The sequence below is a fragment of the Daucus carota genome, chromosome 8, assembly GCF_001625215.2.
Source record: "Daucus carota subsp. sativus chromosome 8, DH1 v3.0, whole genome shotgun sequence".
Classification (NCBI taxonomy): domain Eukaryota; kingdom Viridiplantae; phylum Streptophyta; class Magnoliopsida; order Apiales; family Apiaceae; genus Daucus; species Daucus carota.
The window spans coordinates 2533979-2553282 of record NC_030388.2 but is presented as its reverse complement, the minus strand read 5'-3'; the positions used below and the strand labels follow the sequence as shown (position 1 = coordinate 2553282).

The 19304-nt window shown below is 36.7% G+C and overlaps 3 protein-coding genes and 1 pseudogene across 3 annotated transcripts; 3 read left to right on the top strand and 1 right to left on the bottom strand.

Moving 5' to 3' along the window:
• Positions 1-1039: 1039 nt before the first annotated feature.
• Positions 1040-4127, bottom strand: LOC108197111 (rop guanine nucleotide exchange factor 12). Its single transcript, XM_017364622.2, has 7 exons — positions 4055-4127; positions 3808-3924; positions 3368-3522; positions 3202-3276; positions 2673-2939; positions 2264-2584; positions 1040-1494 (listed from the first exon to the last, which is right to left on the bottom strand). Exons 1-7 carry the CDS (start codon positions 4125-4127, stop codon positions 1054-1056), a joined length of 1449 nt encoding a protein of 482 aa, XP_017220111.2. The 3' UTR covers positions 1040-1053.
• LOC108197110 (uncharacterized) lies at positions 2819-7954 on the top strand. Its single transcript, XM_017364621.2, has 4 exons — positions 2819-2950; positions 5559-6784; positions 6940-7078; positions 7203-7954. The coding sequence occupies exons 2-4, from the start codon at positions 5579-5581 to the stop codon at positions 7817-7819; spliced, it is 1962 nt and encodes a 653-aa protein (XP_017220110.1). The 5' UTR covers positions 2819-2950; positions 5559-5578; the 3' UTR covers positions 7820-7954.
• Positions 7955-8224: 270 nt separating this feature from the next.
• Positions 8225-13692, top strand: LOC108197112 (protein LIKE COV 1). The gene is made up of 7 exons (XM_017364623.2): positions 8225-8622; positions 9494-9546; positions 11532-11641; positions 11879-12046; positions 12131-12228; positions 13008-13134; positions 13263-13692. Exons 1-7 carry the CDS (start codon positions 8452-8454, stop codon positions 13349-13351), a joined length of 816 nt encoding a protein of 271 aa, XP_017220112.1. The 5' UTR covers positions 8225-8451; the 3' UTR covers positions 13352-13692.
• LOC135148325 (uncharacterized) lies at positions 13645-17713 on the top strand (annotated as a pseudogene).
• The last annotated feature ends 1591 nt before the right edge of the window (positions 17714-19304 follow it).

The window sequence follows — 19304 nt, the reverse complement described above, 5'->3', positions numbered from 1 at the left end:
CCTTTGTTTGATGGAGTATGGTACAGTTTTGAAGTCAAAGTGATAAAATCTTGGGCAGTATTACTATGATCTTAATGTTTAGAGATGATAATTCCTCAGAACTCCCATGCAAATATAACTCAGTGACAAAAGTAATGTGTACAATGTACCGTCATTTCTTCTTCATCCCATTTTTTTTGGTAAATAATGTACTACAATTTCATAGAACTGGTTTTTGTGTGCATTTTTTGGATGTGTGATGTCTGCTGCCTTTCTTAATCTCTCCGGTACCGTGATATGTTGGTGCCATCGTCTCTTGCTTCTCATGTATTGTGTATATTGAGTTTTAAAAAGTTAGTTTTAGAGGTGTGTTGAGTTTTAGAAGTATATATGATTTGGATAATTCAAATATTAACCATCTACTTTTTATTAGTAGAATTTAGTTGTCGTTTGTTAAAGGCATGGTGAAATCATGTATGAGTTTGCTTGAACCCATATTTGATGTTTGTTTTTGGTTGAGAAAAATATAATTTAAAAAATTCAAATTTTAAACCAATAATTCATCTGGTCTGAGTTGTTGCCTTATTGGCAAATAAGGATGGAGGAGGGACATCAACTTATTTATTAATTTTTCATCTTCACTAAACTAATAACTAATTGAATATAAATATATAATATAAAAATAATTCAATGACTCAAAAATATATTTAATTAATATTAAAATTTAAAATAGTTGACGACTCAAAATTTTAAAATCAAACATGTCTATTCCATCACTGGCCAAGAAAAATGTCACAAGAATATTTTTTTCCCACTATACAAAGATATACCGAGAAAAATAATAATAATTAGAATCCTAACACTGAATAAATCATAGTGTTCTATTTACCATAACATGGAAGAACAGCCAGGGAAATGCAACCCAATGGACTCCGTAAAATGGTCAGAGTAATTTAATATTTACATTTCATGGGTTAAATAATCCGCAACTAATTCTGTTCTTCGAAATAAATTTTAACGTCATTTGTGATCCTAATCGTGTCGTGTATTTTCGTTTTTAGTTCTACTGAGCTACTAATGGCGAGCTGTTGGACTCCTGAGGCTACTCCATTCGAGTTTGTCAAGGTACGAAAACTTCTTCTTAGTTGCAATGTTGGCAGGCTTGCTCATGATCTTTGCTTCAGCTTCTTTGTTGATTGCTTCTAGAGTAGCAGGGGAGTCATCTCTCTTCATGTCAGGGTCTGTGCTTTCGTAATTCCAGCCCATGAAATCGGATAGTGTCATCGCACTAGGTGTTCCCACAGGAGTTGGCCTCTCAGAGTCGTCCTCAGCGCTGGAGAAATTTATAGGGCCTGGTGAGGAATCTCTTACTGGCTTTATTTTGGATATTGCAGGTGATGGATCTTCTTGAGTGGCAGCATCAGCGAATAGGACGTCTTCTATTCGGGACATGACAGTGTTTGCCAGGGTCTCTAAAACCCTGGAATAGCTCTCCAGTATAGCATGCCCTACATCCTGTGTGAGAAAATAGCACATAAAATTTGGTATAAATAAAGTGGTGCAGGTTCTGACAAACGATTGATGCAACTAGGGCTGGCAATTTCGGGTTTCGGGTCGGGTTCGGGTCGGGTTGACAGTCGCGGGTCAAAAAATTTACCCAACCCGAACCCGACCCGAAAATTTAATGGGTCAAAATACCCAACCCGAACCCGACCCGCACTACCCGCGGGTAACCCGAACCCGACCCGAAAATTAATATTTATTAATAAAAATATTTTTTAAATAATAAATAAATATTATTTTAATCCAAATAAATTAATTTTTATTAAATTAAATAATTTTATATTAAATTTAACTAATAAATTTTATAAAAATAATAAAAATAATATAAATATATATAATATTTATATTATATATTAATTTTCGGGTAATTTCGGGTCAATTTCGGGTAACCCGAATTCAACCCGAAAATGACCCGATTTTTCTGGGTTGATTTTGGGTCAACCCGAATTCGACCCGAACCCGAAAACCCCCAACCCGAATTCGTATTTTGCGGGTCGAATTCGTGTCGGGTTGTCGGGTCGGGTCCAATATTGCCACCCCTAGATGCAACCATCTATCTGCGGTTTCTCTAAATTTTTTATGTGAATGCAGGGGGCCACGTTACTCATTCTAGGGTTTTTGACGTTGAGAGGCAATAAACTGGTATAAGATGGTTGCAAACAATCGATGGGCAGGTACGAGCTGCCTACATAAAGATTAAAACTTATGACTGAATCCTAACCTTGTTGAATTGGATTTTACTTATGTCTAGTGAGGATTGAGGAAGCCCTGGGAACCTCTGTTTTAACAACAGCAAGATGGTCTCTGCTCTTTCTTCAAAGAGCTCTCTTTTTTCCAGGCTTACAGCGGAACCCCAGCCGGACTTTGCATCCTTTTGTACCATCTTCCTCTTCCAAATCACTATAGAGGCTTCAATTTTATTCTTGAGATCAAGAACTTTGTGTTCCGATGACAAGTCTGTGGATATTAGGAATTGATCAGGATCGAAGTACTCTACCGTGATGCTTTTATACATTTGATCACCAAGGGTCGCTCTACCATTCTACGACAAGAAAACATAGGACAAATTTACCAAATTTTAGAAGCTACCTTCTGTGGGGAAGCAGATTGGAAAAGTTTTTTTCTCATACCTTTGGGAGTGAATCGATGTAACTCTCAGGTATCTCCATTTCAGACAAAATTTGCGCGTTTATGGCCATGGATGCTTTTAGCACTTGGTTCACACAATCTTTCTGATATTGTAAAAATTTCCTCGATGACTCTGATAAACCTTCTGCAGGCACCTTGATGGTAGGCAGCCACCATTTGCCCTCTCTCGCGGATCCTTTCTCAGCCTCGTTAGCATCTTTCGAAACATACCAGAATTCATTGGGGCCTTTAAAATTGTCCAGGCAATCCTAGTCCAAAGGTAATCATTCACATTACGCGATTAAATTGAGTAGTGCTACATGCACAAAACTGGGTACAAAATTTGCACAAAATGACATGGCAATTGAGGTGGGAAGTTTTAATTGGTGCTATTAATGCATCTACAGAGGGCCCATTCCAATCAAAACTTAACACATACTCAATTTGTGAAAGATTTTGTACCCAATTTTGTGCATGAAGCATTTCCTTAATAATATTTTGGCGGATAAGATAGAGAAATCGGCTTCTTACAATAAGCATTGTGTCCAGCTTGCGCAATGCTGGGATGTTCATGAGCAGGTCTCTTCTCTGTTGTGTGATCATTATCTGTTGAAAGGGAAGAAAGTAAATTAAGGCCAACGCGTGCAAAATTAATGTCGCTAAAACTTGATAATGACATGTCAGAAATAGATTCTACCTCCATAGTTGTTCCATCTTTCGCTTTCTGTTGCGAGGGGACAAATTCAACAATGTAATCCGTTACAGAAAGGAGCCAGTCGACTTCTTTCTTCCACCTTGATTTCCTGTCTGGAGCCATCGGTTCCAGTTTTCTTTGTTCTCCAAAAACAGAAGCTGTTAAAATCAGGAAAAAAAATGTTACCATACTTGTCAGACAATGAGCCCGTTTGGCTGAGCTTATGACTTATGACTTAACGTGACTTATGACTTAACATGATTGTACTTGTCAGTTTCTGGCCTATTTCTTACTTCAAGCCGACTTCTGACTTATTACACAAACCACTTTTCAGCTTGAAGTCGAAAATGGCTTAAAATCCGGGGCAAACAGGCTCAATAATACATTCGCTAGAACTTGTTGTGTTCTTGAGAGATCGATCCTGCAAGTATTTTTCTGCTTACCAGCAAGGTTTGTAATTGCGTTTGACAGAGCCAAAGCCGAAGAAACACCCTTGCCACCACCAGACATGTCCTCCCCCAAGAGTAGCTTAGAAAACCGCTCCTTCATTAAGTCAAGATCTAACACACAAAGAATAGTAATTGTTCTTCATCACATATAAATACGTTGAAGAAATAATATGATCCAAATTAAGTCTTTTTCCTACACCTCGAGGTTTCAGGACAACTGATCACTTAACAAAATACAAACCTGAAATTTGTCGCTCTTTGGGCGGGGTTTTAGCTCCATCCTTGCCCGAGCCTGGACCTTTATCGTCTGCCATTTTCCTGTAATTTCGATTGTCTTCCCTACTTGCTTCTAATTCAAAGTTCCCCCTGTAACATAACTTTTTCTGTTAACATTGTACAAAAATCCGTCCATTTGCTTATCGATCAGACACCGAAAACAGTCCAATGTAGCCATAAATTCTAGAACTTTTCGCGATAAATGGACGTGTTCATGAAATGAAATTCTCCAGGAAAACCCTCTGGAGGCCTTAAAAAATACGAAAAAGTGTTATTCTGAATTTTCTCGTTGAATATAGGAGATTTTTGGAGCAATATTTGCAGATTGAGTAGTTTGGAGCTCTGAAATGTATGGTTAATAAAATGAATGGTATGATTTTACAATGCTGGCTAAAAACCCGGGAAAACATAGAAGAGGCAACGGTCCTTTTACCTACCTTTGCGGTTTTGCTTAAAATACTCACAAAAAATCTTAACCATATAAGAGGTTGAGATTCATGCAGTACAAATTTTACAATTACCCAATTATACACAAACAATAAATGACGGTGATTTGACAGAATTACAAACACTTAAAACACTCGTGAAACAAAGAAATGATCGATGATTTGACAGAAATACAAACATGAAACAAAGAAGTGATCGAGTCAGAAGACTTGACGGGAACAAATCCAAAATAAATTATGTTAGGGATATAACACACACAAAATCTAAAACATGCATGAATCATTTGATTAATTTTGGTATTAATTAAGAGAAATATAATTTTTGGTATTTTTTCTTTGTAATAATATAATTCTTGGTATTAATCGAGAGGTTGAAACTGAATAATTTGGTTCCCATGACGGCAACTCATGCATGCATTGTTTTGTTTGTTTCCTTATGGCACACAGTATAAAAACAATTGAAATTTGGTTATTTTATACACAATTGTGGAAGTATCTCCGGCTAGCCTTATTCACTTGTCTTGATATTGTTGTTGTTATCTGAGTAGCATCTGATTGTTTAAGTTGACTAATTTTATTAAACAGACAGTCTGCAAATTTATATTTGATCATTTGTTACTTGTGATGATCCAAAGGAGCAACAGAGTGTAAGATCTGTTCTAATACTTCTCGGGATGAGCCAAAGTCGAACCCGGATGTCCCGGAATAATAGAAGATAAATCCACCACTTAGACTATCCAATCGTGCTTAGACTCAGATAAATTTGTTACTTATATAAATTCAAAAAATTTTGGGACAATATATGAATTAAGGATCTGACAAACTGATTTTGATTAAGACCCGTGAACTTATGTAAAGACAGTTAGGGAAGTCTGAAGTACTTAGTTGTTTGATATATAAGAAAAAAATAGAGGAGCTGGAGCCTAGTGGGACTGAGTTGAATCACTCTACTTCCAGCTAATAGATTTTTCGACAGGAGGTTAGAAGCTGAACCAAGTATTTTTCTGGTTTCGTGATTTGCAGGAGTCTCTCAGAAATTCAGCATGCTTAGCAGGTTGCAAGAAGCTTCACAATACGTGGCACGAGCGAAGAAAAAGGAAAAGGAAAAGTCTGCAAGTTTCTCTGATGAAGTTGGGATTGGAAGTAGTTCTGATAGATTTGGATATCAGGATTACCAAAATTCAAGATTTTGTAATGAAAACTCTTCGACTGACTGTTATGATGAGCTTCGGAAAGTTATCAGGGAGAGTCTTGGTAGGCAAAATTTGTTATCAAACGGATCAATCAATGCTAAGGCTTATTCTGACAGAAGGGAAACAGAATTCTCTACTGACTTGCCTTCTAGTAATTCAAGCAGAACGTCGACAAGTTATTCCCATGACTCGGCCTCTGTCAGTTCTAATTCGTCAAATATGTCAGAAGATAGGCCAAAAGCCTCCAATCTAGTCGCAAAGCTTATGGGATTGGAGGAAATATCTTCAATGCCAGTGCAGTCTGAGTCTAGGAAACAGGTGGAGAGAGACAAGAATCTGAACCCGAAGGGCTTGATCTTTGATATTGATAGGCCAATACAAAGGAAGCCTGGGATTGCTGCTCAGAATGGAGATAGGGGATGTATGACACTGGAGGAGATAATCCAGAATATGCAGTTCAAAGGACTTTTGGACAGAAATCAATTTCAAATCTATGATTCTTCCGAGTCTGAAGACCAATTAAGAAATCACGCCCCACCTGTCGTGTTAATGAAACCTGTTCATGCAGGTGATGGTGCCAATGATTTCTTCTCGCGTAAGTGTATCCCAGGAGAGGGAGATGTGGACTCTGGAAAGAGGCGGAGCATGTTGAAAACAAAAGAAGGGAGTACATCCAGAATTTTGGAACATAAGATACCTGAGACTAATGTAGCTAAGCCCACTAGAAAGGCAATACGGAGGTCTGCGGATAACAAGGTGAAACTGACTAATTCAGTTAGTCCCAGATTGCAGAAGGATCCGATTGACAAGAAAGTCGACAAGGTTCCAAAAAGTACAAGTAGAAGGAAGCCAGTAGAAAAGGAAAATGTGAAATCTACAGGTCTTCTGAAAAATCGTGAGCAACCTAAAAGTGTTTCGAGAAGTCATGAGCATCTGAGTTCACCTGCAATGAAACTGAGAAAGTCTGAAACTGGACCAAGCATCCATGAAAGGAAACTTACCACGCAGCAGAACAGCACCAAGTCAAAACTCATAAATAAGGCATTGGCAAGTAATGTGAGTCTTCTTGCAACACAAATTAATAATCTTCATCATTTTCATTTCAGTAATTTATATTTACCTCCTAACAAAAATGCAGTACTAAATTGATATTATTCATTCAGTTTAAAAACGGACTCAAACCTACAATAACTAGTACAAACAATTTGCAGGATCCAAGTATTGTACACAAGGGTAAAGAGGCACACACTGACCAAAGAAAGAAAGCTGATCCGAATGTCAAGGACACTACAGCAACTCCACAACTCCGGGCTGAGGAAGAGTTCGATGATCCTGAGGTTCTCATTAAAGGTGAGACAAGTTACTCGAATATTATTAAGGCATAAAGAATAAGGGCACCAGCAGCATCAGGAACCTTGAGCACTTAAATGTGCTAATTTCACGTTCAACTGACATTAACTCTTAATAACTGCAGATATCTACGTCGACAGCCCTAGTCACACAACCAAACATGAATATGATAGCAGTTGTCCAAAAGAACATGATGCATCTGAAACTACTTTTCACGACACAAAAACCACGTCAATTACCATACTTCCAAGAAGCTTTTCATTCCTCACTCGCGTAGAGGACTTGTTCGACAACATTGACACATACCAACCAATGGCCTTACAAATACTAACCGGATTGCATTGTCGCGATGGTACTAATTCCAACCTCTTGATGGACTGTGCCAATGAACTACTGGAGACCAAAAGCCAGAGAACCATACCATGCATTCATCCATTAATACAAAGGCCCTCGAAAAATCCAAGTTTCTGCATCTCAGCTGATCACCTAATGCAGGAAGTTCGCAGTGGGATGGAGAGCCTGATGAGCTACAAAAATCACGCAGGGGAGATGGTATCGACAAGTGCAGTTTCTGCATTGCTGCAGAGAGATCTTTGGTGCCTTGGAAGAAAAGTGGAGGCGTGGGATGTGGGCTGGAGGAATGGATTCACAGGAGATGAAGTTCAAACAGTGTTATGGGACCTGGATGAGCTGATATTAAGTGAATTAGTTGCAGAGGTTCTTGCAGAAATATGTTCTTGAGCAATTTAGCAGCACAAAATATTGCCCCCTGCGCATATATGTGATCAACTTATTCTTTTATCAAATTTGTAGAAAAATTATGCCTAATATATTTGTGTCAGTGTCAATATCAAAAGATCAAAATCGATGAGTTTATATTTCATTCTACGTGGCATAGTAGTAAATTCTAAATTCGGGGTTAAAATTTTATCAAACGTTCTTAATTCTCGAACAATTCCAGATAAATTTAATTGATCCCCGATTAATCCTTATTCCGTGATTTCATCGATCAAGTCTGATTTCCGCTTTTACAACAGTGTCTTAAGATTATAACAATAAATATTATTAAATACTTCAATAATATTATTAATATTAATTTGTCAAGGTATTTAGATTATTATTATTTTATTTATTCATATATAAGTGATAAGTGATAAATAAAGGTTGGCCTAGAAGGATTGATTAAGACTTAAGAGTAGGCGAAGCAAAGAGTCCGTTGTGCGGTGGAATCTGCTACTTGAGTGCCATACTCAACTTCCTCCGAGTATATAGTACAGAGAGAGAAAGAGAAAGAGAAAGAGAGAGATATTTGTATTCGAGAGAGAGAAAGAGATTAGAATACGAGAGAGAGAGAGAGAGAGAGAGTGTGTGCGATGGGAGATGACAGATTGAGTTCGATAATGATGGCGAGAGGTGATAATAGAGATCGAGAACTTCTCATTCCGGTAGCTCACTCGCCGCCGTCAACCTCCTCCGGTGACGATGACGAGTCTTCGAAGCCTTCTTCTCCCACTGTTGCTTCATCTCATCTCTCCGGCCGCGAGGTTTACTTCTCCCTCTAGCTTCTCTTTATGTCGAAACTCGATAAATGAATAATCTCGATGAATTAATATATGAACAGCATATTTTAAAATTTTTATATCTGTGTTTGTGTGTCACTTGTATCTCTAAATTCATATATTGAGCTTTTAACTATATAAATTAGTAAAATTCTAGTGAAATGTGACGAAATTTTAAGAAAATGAACCTTGTTAGGGATTTTGATGATCTTTGGTTAAGTATTGTTTTGGATTAATTGTGTTGGTTCTCTGTCTTATCTACATAAGTTATTTTCGGGACTGTTTTTTTATTTTTGATAATAGTGATACGAGAAGATGCGTATTGAGAATCATAATAGTTTTATACAGCCTTGATCTCGTGTAGCTTATCAGTAGAGTTATATTATATACAGTCGTGATCTCATGTAGCTTATCAGTAGAGTTTATATTAAATACACACGTACAAGTAGTTTGCGTTTCACACTTTGGTTTTATAGTACTAGAGGTCATGTAGCTTCTCAGAAAAGTTCAGTTATGTGTTTTGATGTTATGACTATTAGGTGTATGGACGCAGCCTTTGATTAAATTAGTTTGCCATACAAAAAGAATTAGTGGCAGAATTCACTAGTGTTTCATCTTCCTCGCTTCTTGATGTAATCATTCTGCACATACTTTGTATGTAATATGGCGGACATGTTAATAGAAAGAACCTCTGTCTTCTTTTCCCATTTATTGTCAGCCTTATGTTAATTTTCAACAGCTATTTACATTTGCTTTCATATGAGGTGTGACTTCTGCCTTATGTGTGGAAAGATACATAATTGTAAATATTTATACTTTGTACTGACAATTTCTTTTTATATCAATTTTTACATAGACATTTTACAAAGTCGTTAGGAGTTGGGCATCAAAAAAGTTCATGACTGGATGGTATGTAAGCTTCAATTCCATGTTCTCTTTAGCCTTTAAATCCTGCGAATGAAGTATATTGCAGACTACATGTTGCTGTGTATTTAATTATGCAAGTGATTATATACAACTAGAGATTGCTTCATTTTATTTTTAAGAACCTTAGGTTTTAGCTATGCTGATACGTTTGATGAGATACAACTGTTTTGTGGATATTTTTGCTATGATAAAAATTGTGTGCTTGTAAGACACTTAATTGGTAGCAATTGTCGAAGGTTATTTCATTGTTAACACAGATGAATATGTTAGAGGTATTCATTTATGTTTTGTCAATGAGGCTTTAGTTTGTTTGTTGATAGATTCACCTGACAGGGGTTAGTTTAGGCCTCATCATCCCCCTGACACTGAATCTGTAATACTTGTTCATAGAGCTTATGCCAGTTCTTAGTGACGTTGCTTGTGATCTAGTCAGTTCTTTGCTGCGATTAGGAGATCATAGGGTTTCTTAGGATAGGGGGTTTGTTTAAAAATGTTTGGTCAACCGAAAATAACAGAGTTATGTGGAGCTCAAATTTAATTTTACAGGGTGTATATTTCTCTCTTTGTCGTGAAAGTTTAGGGGAAAAAGAAGATACTCATAAGTATGTTCTATATCGATAGAAACTGACAATGCTTTAATACTTAAGGCTCAAGTGTAAATTCTAACAAGCAGTAGCACACACTGAAGGTCCTATGTATATATGAGCTCTTTTATTAAAGTGTAGTCTAGCTAGATATTCGCGGGTAAATTTGAGCTCCTCTTGTGTGTTGCAAGGATATGCATCTGATATGGCTAATTCTGCATTACGCAGTCATACAAATGAGTTATTAGATTATCAATCGAGGAAGAAGATTTGTTTCTATGATATAATTGGTTAAAAAAAACTTTTTTATCCTTGTTGTCTATAGTTCTTGTCAAAATTAGTAAGAACTGATATGTGAAATTATACACTACATAATCATGGAAGATACGTGACTACATTTTGTTATTTTTGAGCAAATTTAGCTAGCGTTATACCTTGCAAAAGCAAAATATAAGGCAACATTGATTTGTAACAAAATTATTGAAAGAATATAGCAGTTTGACTCTAAAATCTGGTGTTACCTAGTTCACCCCTATTTTTCATAGTGTGTACAACTTTTTAACATTTTACTCATAAGTTATACTTTTGATCAGTGTTCTAAAAATCGCCGAGTCGGCCGAGTACTCATTCCGAGTACTCGTTTTTAACCCCTCGTCCGATCCGAGTTCCGAGTAATCGGGTTCAAAACCGATTTATTAAAAAATCGGTCAAACTTCGGTTTGACTCCGAGTACTCGAGGTCATATCCGAGTTTGACTTATCAATTTTTTATTGTTTTATTTGAAAATTATTTCAAAAGAGACTAAACGTAAATTTATGTATGTTTTGATCTTTTTTTGGTAAAGTATTGACATTAATTAGAAAGTATATGTGTTTTATGATTAAAACTTGTGAATGATTATTATGTCAAAAACTATCAAACAATTAACTTATATTTGAACTTCATTATTTCAAGTGTTTTATTAAAATATTAATATTATTAGATAGTTTTATTATTAATCAGTATATAACTATATATGAGAGAAAAAAATTAATTAAAAAAAATACCCGATTAGTTATCCGATTACTCATTCCGAGTACTCACCCGAGTTCCGAGTACTCATTTTTCCGGAACCAAACCGAGTTGGACCGAGTTCCGATTTTTACAACCTTGCTTTTGATATTATGTAACTAGACTAGTAAGGTAGTTAAAATGTCATTTACCTCGATGAATATTCATAATAAAACTTTAGCAAGGCAAAATCAGGAGAATAACTAACAAATTTATATTGGTTTAACATTCAAGAGAGGGAGATGGTTCACTATCTTAGATGCTTATGACATCTACTGTTATTTATGTTTCTCCATTTAATTGAAGACTGAAGTACAATTCTTTTTTTTGCAGTGTCATCATGTTGCCGATAGCTATCACTTTCTATATCACATGGTGGTTTATTCATTTCGTTGATGGGTTTTTCTCTCCTATATATGCTCAGCTGGGAATTGATATATTTGGTTGGTGTAAATTTAACTTTTTCTGCCATTTTTTCCCGTCAATATGTCATGGATATTATAGAGTAAATATATGCTGCGTCTAAGAAGAATATTCTACAAGTCTGGCATAGTATCATTATTCAGTATATTCCTAGTGTTTGTTTATAAGTCTGGCACATGTGGCTTTAGTTTTATTGTAAGATTCTCTCTCGCTATCACAATTCAGGTTATGTTTACGCATGCTACTGATTACTGCAGGTCTCGGCTTTATGACATCTATCACTTTCATTTTCTTTGTTGGAGTGTTCATGTCATCATGGTTGGGGGCATCTGTTTTAGGTCTTGGAGAATGGTTTATCAAGCGTATGCCATTTGTTCGTCACATTTACAATGCTTCCAAGCAAATTAGTGCTGCAATATCTCCAGGTGTGTACAGCATTACAGTTCTCCATTTTCACCATCTACATGAATACAAATTTTGTCCAAATTTACAGTTTACTACTCTTACAGATCAGAACTCACAAGCATTCAAAGAAGTGGCCATCATAAAGCATCCACGTCTTGGTGAATATGCTTTTGGCTTCATCACATCATCTGTTCTTCTCCAGGTTGGTTAATATGTACGTTTTGTTGCCTGAATACCTTTTTAACTAGAACGAGGACAGAAAAAGAGTAAAGATAAGTGAAAACCATGAAGCGGAGTAGTGGACTCAATAAACTTTAGGAATTGTATTGTTTGTATTCACCCTCAATAGATTATTCAAAGCAAGCATTTGTTTGGAATCTAATATCTGAGAAACTATAATACTTGAAAGTTTAATGATTAATAATTATAGTTATTCAGTCTCTATATAAAAGTATGTATAGTGATTAGTGCAATTACATGTTTTGGACATGAGAAAATTGAAAGTATCCTCTAGGGAACCATCAGGAGCGCACGAGGGACATTGCTAGACTTATTGTGTATCGATTGTACCGTTTAAAATTTTATATTAACTATCAATGGTACCATGAACACAGAATGCCTATAAACTTATAAGCTAATAATATGATCAAAATGCTTGCTGATGATGTCCTGCTTATACGGTTATACTGCATATATCTGAAAATGGCCTGTCTTTGTTTTTGATAAGCAACTGAATGTATAATTTTAATGGACATAAGATCTTGAGCTAGCAGCAGAAAGTAGGCAAGACAGTGTTGCTCGACTTGATAGCCATAAGCCATGTCAATCTTTTTTTTTAAAAAATATGATGCCATGTATTATTTTGAAAGGTCTAGTGTGCTTGTTAGCCACACATATGAATCAGGCTAGAAGAGTGTTGCTTATTCTATTTCCTGCATTTTGTTGACTTATTTACTTTCTTTATATTTTCTTCGAATCCAGACTTATTCGGGAGAGGAGGAGCTATGCTGTGTATATGTCCCTACCAATCATCTCTATATTGGTGATATATTTATGGTCAATGTCAACGATGTTATAAGACCAAATTTATCAGTTCGGGAAGGGATTGGTAAGTGTCTACTTGTAATTAATGTCCATACATGAGTTGCCTAGGCATTTGCACGATATAAGGCTAGTGACCCCTACAGATATGAGTTGTAATAACAAAGGTTACTAATGCTTTTGTGATATTGGCAGAGATTGTGGTGTCCGGTGGAATGTCAATGCCCCAGATTCTAACAACATTGGAGTTGAGGACCGGTATTGATAGAAGCCGAATGGACTGAAACTGTAAATAGTAGGTATCAGCAGATAACAGATCACTTGTCTTGCTTGAAATCATGATGAGTACTCAGTTGTGCTGCTAATTCTTCTCGTATGTGTAGAATTTTGAATTATAATTGTTAGATTGTCGTTGCTATTGTTACTTGGGCTGCTATCTAGGATGCTAGGGTCTTGGCATTTGCTTAATGTATGGTAGTTTGTTAGTGTTTTTTTTTTTTTTAAGAGACACTATTGCACATATAGCCTGTCTGTCGTAGAAGAAGGAATACTACTCACAGTTCTTTAATATTAGGCAATGTGCCAAGGTAATCCGGAATATTTCCGATGAAGCTATTATTCTGCACATCCACATCTCTACATTTTTAACAATTTTATCACTTGTAATTTTATAAACATACATCTGTGTGCTGCATATACTGCATATATTTAGTAAGACATGAAAAAAATTGGTTTCCATTTTCTTAAGGGAGCTGGGGAATCCAGTGAATGAACTGAATTTAGAGCTCACATTGTTTCGAGACCAATCATGGAACTTAAATCTAGAAGTGACCCTGTCAGTTCAAAACTATCGAGATGCATGTCATCCGTGCAGTTCCTCTCGTGTTAATGTCAAGAGCAATGTCAATCATGTCAGAAATAAGTAAATCAGAAGGACAAAAGTTAGCAAACAAATATATAAGTCGAAGCAGGCCTAGCTACCTTTAGTCGAATGTTGTAGGGTTGCAGAATTGATGATTAGAGTAGCTCCAATGCTGCCCATTTGGGTGCGTGGAACCACGTGAAAAGTAAATTGGCCAGCCCATTCCTAAATCTACGTGCTGGACAAAAATTGAAAAACTGGACACGGCCAGTAAAGTGGCCACGGCTAGAGCTGTTCACGAACCGAGCCGAGCCGAGTTTTGATCGAACCGAGCCGAGCTTTAATTTTTTTTCTGACGAGCCGAGCCGAGCCGAGCTTTTTAATCGAACAAAAATTGTGTTCAAGCTCGGCTCGTTAACTAACGAGCCGAACACGAGCTTGTTCGCGAACAAATACGAGCCGAGCCGAGTCGAGTCGAGTCGAGCCGAGCCAGAAAAAAAATAAGGATAAACCGCTAGTTGACTCTTAAAATAGCTAACCTAATAATTTCAATTTTTTTGAAACTTTGTTTATATCACTAAAATGTATATATGTTAACATCCATACAGTTGGATCGGTAAAAAATATTTTTTAAAATATTAAAACACTAAATTAGGATTAAACACTAGTTAGCGGTACTAGTCAAACTTCTACTTGCCTGTTAAAAACCAAATAAAATTATTATTTCCTAAAATTTTGTTTACATCACTAAAATATATATATATATTATGTTGAATTCTGAGTCCAATAACATATATAAATTATAAAAAAATCCCGAAAATATTACATTTTTTCGAGCTTTAACGAGCCGAACTCGAGCCGAACGAGCTCGAGCCGAGCTCGAGCCGAACATACTAAAAGCTCGGCTCGAGCTCGTTTACTTAACGAACAATTTTTTGTGTTCGAGCTCGAGCTCGTTAACTTAACGAGCCGAGCCGAACGAGCTCTTAACGAGCCGAGCTCGAGCTTGTTCGCGAACAGCTCGGTTCGTTAAACAGCCCTAGCCACGGCCATTCACTCAACTTTTGTTATTTTTATTATTACCTTCCTGACATGCATTGTATTAATGCTCCATCGACTTTAGCATAAGAACATTAGAAAACAGGTAACGTAACGTATATATTTGTAATGGTTACTTTTTTACAACTATATATAATCATCGTATTATACATATTTTATACTTCATAAAATTTGTAATTTTTCTCTCAAAAAAATAAATCCAAATAACCCTCCTCCTCCAAATTCTCAAAATCCAAACCCTCAATTTCCATATCCATATCCAAATTCTTATTTTTCAAACCCTCAAAATTTTAATTTTAATTATCAACACCCATTTCCACATTCTCAAGCTTCTCAATTTCCGTTTCCATATCCTCAAAATTCTCCTTATCCATTCTCATTTCCTCACTTTTCAAATTCACAATTTGAAACCCAAAAATCACCTGTCAATATCCAAAATTCTCCAGATTCGCAAGTGTCGGCCTTTGGCAACACAAATTTTGTTGATCTAAATGATGATTATGAGGAAACCGAAGATGTACGTGAAAATACTGGTCACTGGACGTGGGTTGAAGATAAGCTCTTGATAAGTGCATGGTTGAACGTGTCAATTGATCCACTTATCGGTACTGATCAAAAAGCCGAAGACTTTTGGGACAGAATTAAGCAATATTGTGAAGAGGACAATCCCGGCGTCATCAAAAGAGGAGTTGTGGCTATGAGAAAAAGGTGGCAACGAATAAATGAAGGTGCTCAGAAATTTGGGTCATGTTATGATGAGGCTCAACGAATGATTGGGAGTGGTTCAAACTTGGATAACATAATTGAGAAAGCTCATGAACTCCATTTGGCTCAATACAAGAAAAAGACGAATTTTGATAATCATTGGCGTGAGCTTCGTAGACATCCCAAATGGAGAACTCCTACAACTAGTGCAAGTTCTAAAAGAACTAAATTAAGTAGTTCTGGAGCTTACTCATCGGAGGGAAATAACGATACACCAACATCTGATGAATTTGAACTGGTTCGTCCAAAAGGTACAAAGGCTGCTAAAAGAAAGGGAAATGAGAAGGCAACAACTGCGGAAGTTGAAGAATATGAAGCTATTCAAGTTAATGACTTGAGAAAAATGAACATAATGGATACATTAAATGAAATGAAGCAAAAAAGAAATTGAGACTTGACAAAGAGAGCTTGAGGCAAAGCAAACTGAGCTCGATTTACAAGTCATTCTGGCGGATACTACTAAAAGGAATGATGATCAAAGGAGGATTCATGCAAAAATGCTTGAGAAAATTGAGGCAAGAAATTAACCGTTGGAAGCTAGTGCTTGTCTTTTATTGTTTGTTTTTATTTGTTTGTAAACTAGCCGTTGGAAGCTAGTGCTTGTCTTTTCTTGTTTGTTTTTATTTGTTTGTAAACTAGCTGTTGGGAGCTAGTGCTCGTTTTTATTTGCTTGTAAACTAGTCGTTGGATCAAACACCCACAACAGAAATCTTCACAGAACAATTCACTGAAGAATTTGTTGAAGAGTTTTGTGATGACACTAAAAACAATCGTCAACTAGAGCTCTTTCATAAAAAAATATGGGCGGAGCTCAACATCCACGCCTCGAAGATGTATTTACAGAGATTGTGAAGCAGGTCATCAACGTCTAGTGAATGATTATTTTCACCAAATCCAGTATATCCAGAAAATATATTTCGACGAAGATTCTGTATGAGAAGACATGTATTTCTTCGTATTGTGGATGCTGTCTCCAATGTTGATCCATACTTTCAACAAAGAAATGATGCAGTGGGAAGAAAAGGTTTATCACCTTTGCAGAAATGCACTGCGGCAATGCGTATGTTGGCTTATGGTATATATGCTGATACTGTTGATGATTACGTTCATATTGGAGAGAATACTGCGGTTGAAACCTTGAAAAATCCATCTCCAATATAATCACGTTATTTGAAGGTGAATACTTACGAAAGCCGAACTCAAATGACGTGCAACGTCTACTACAAATGGGCGAGTTTCGTGGATTTTCTGGTATGATGGGGAGTATTGATTGCATGCACTGGCAATGGAAAAATTGTCCAAAAGCATGGAAGGGACAATTCATGAGTGGTCACAAAAGAGTTGCAACAATTATACTAGAAGCGGTTACTTCATCTGATCTATAGATATGGCATGCTGGATCAAACAATGACATAAATGTTTTAGATCAGTCACCAATATTTGATGATGTGCTCCAAGGTCGTGCTCCAGAGGTAAATTATACTATCAATGTAATGTGGGATATTACTTGACAGATGAAACATATCCTGAATGGGTAACATTCGTTAAAACGATACCACGTCCACAAGGTGAGAAAAGAAAATTATTTTCAAAATATCAAGAAAGCCAGCGAAAAGACGTTGAACGAGCATTCGGTGTGTTACAGTCTCGTTTCGCAATTGTACGTGGTCCGGCACGCTTTTGGGACAAAGACGATCTTGGGAGAATCATGAGAGCGTGCATTATAATGCATAATATGATTGTTGAAGACGAGAGAGACACGTACCTCACTCAATTTGGTCCCCTGCCAAGTTATGATGATGCAACAAATGGCTTATCGCAACCAAATTTAGGCGAAGAACCTTTTGTCGCGGATGAAATGTATGTTCAAAACATTATACAGATGCATGATAAACGGACCCATCGTCAGCTACAAAATGACTTGGTTGAGCATATCTTGCAATTTCATATTAATCGTTAAATTTTTTTATTGTAATGTTTTAAATTCAACGCTTTCTTGTGTCCTTTATTTAATATAATATTTTTCCTTGAAATTGTTTTTTTAATAATATAATTAACTACGTGCATGTCGTTTATATCATAAACTACCATGCTATTACAAAATTAATAAAATAAGAAAGTAACAATACCTGTAAAGTTGGTATATGGGCTATACCATTGGACCAACTTGGCCAAAAAAATTTCACCGCGCAGCTGTGTACATGTGTCTAGCAGTGGGGTCACGCAGGTGTGGTAAATGGCCACAAGCGTTGTGGCTGCTCTTACGTCCACTTGTCTTGCTATATGATAGAGGTGCACAAAAGGCCTGGTAGACCAGGTTTTATCCGGTTCCAAAAAGGCCCGGGTTTTTCAACAAAAATCCGGGCCAGGCTTTACTGTCAGCCGGGCCGAGTCAGGCCTGTCAGCAGATTGTAAGGTCTACAGAGTTGGACTTCGGTTAGGTTAGGTTACTCAGGTTAGGTTACTCGACTTTTGTTTGGACTACGGAGTTGGACTTATCATTATGTGTATTGGGGCTTTAAAATGAATTGGGCTTGGAATTTGGTTACTAGGATGCACGGCCTGCATTGCCTGACTGCCTCTGTACACCTTATCATATATATAAATATCATATAAACATAAAAATTCAGTTTAATATCTGGATTTTATCCGGGTTTTCCTGAAACCGGGTTTTATCGAGATTATTAAAATCTGGGTTTAAATCCGGGTTTTCAGATCTCGGGTCGGGCCGGATTTGGTTGAAAAATAGTAGGTCTATTTAAAATCTTCAGACCAGGCCAGACCGGGCCGGGTTTTTTTCAGATCGGATTTTTCAGATTTTTTTTCCGGATCGAATCGGATCGGATTTCGGATTTTTTGTACATCTCTACTATATGATTGGCCGTCTTCCCCAAGGCCTATATTTGTTTCACGCATATTTCCAACCACAAGAACCAACTTGCTCAAGACAAAGGTTTTGAATAATGTTCCATACTTCTCTCGTAAACACCGGAAGAACCCTGTACTTATAATCTGTGACTGGCAATAAGTATCGAGCGTAGGCATAAGTATTTTAGAATCTTAATATTATTATTCTTGTACATGCAATGATCAAAAGACAAAATTTTAAACTGACATACTTTGTTCATTAATCTATCAGTTGCAGCCTTCTCACCTTGGTTTTGGTGTAGAATCTATCTAGGATTGTGTATCTAATTCGACTGTGACATGTCTACAGATAACAGCAAAATCTCGTTTTTAAATTCTTATTCACCTTAATTTGTACCAGCAATAGTCATTGTAAAGTTAAGCACCTGTATTTCGGTAACATTCTGATTTTTGCTTTTGTAACTTATTTTTAACCTTGATTCTGACACCATTCAAAGTTCCAGAGATCTTAGAGTATCCCCGGCGCAAGCCCAGTTGCTGCCTGAGAAACTAAAAGTGGAACCGGTCACAGTATCAAAACATTTTCAGCTTTTATGAAATAAACATTTTCTTCTTTCTCAAAACTCTCCAAGTTACAAGTGTGTTGAGCGCACCTGACACCTGTTAGGGTTATACTGAAATAT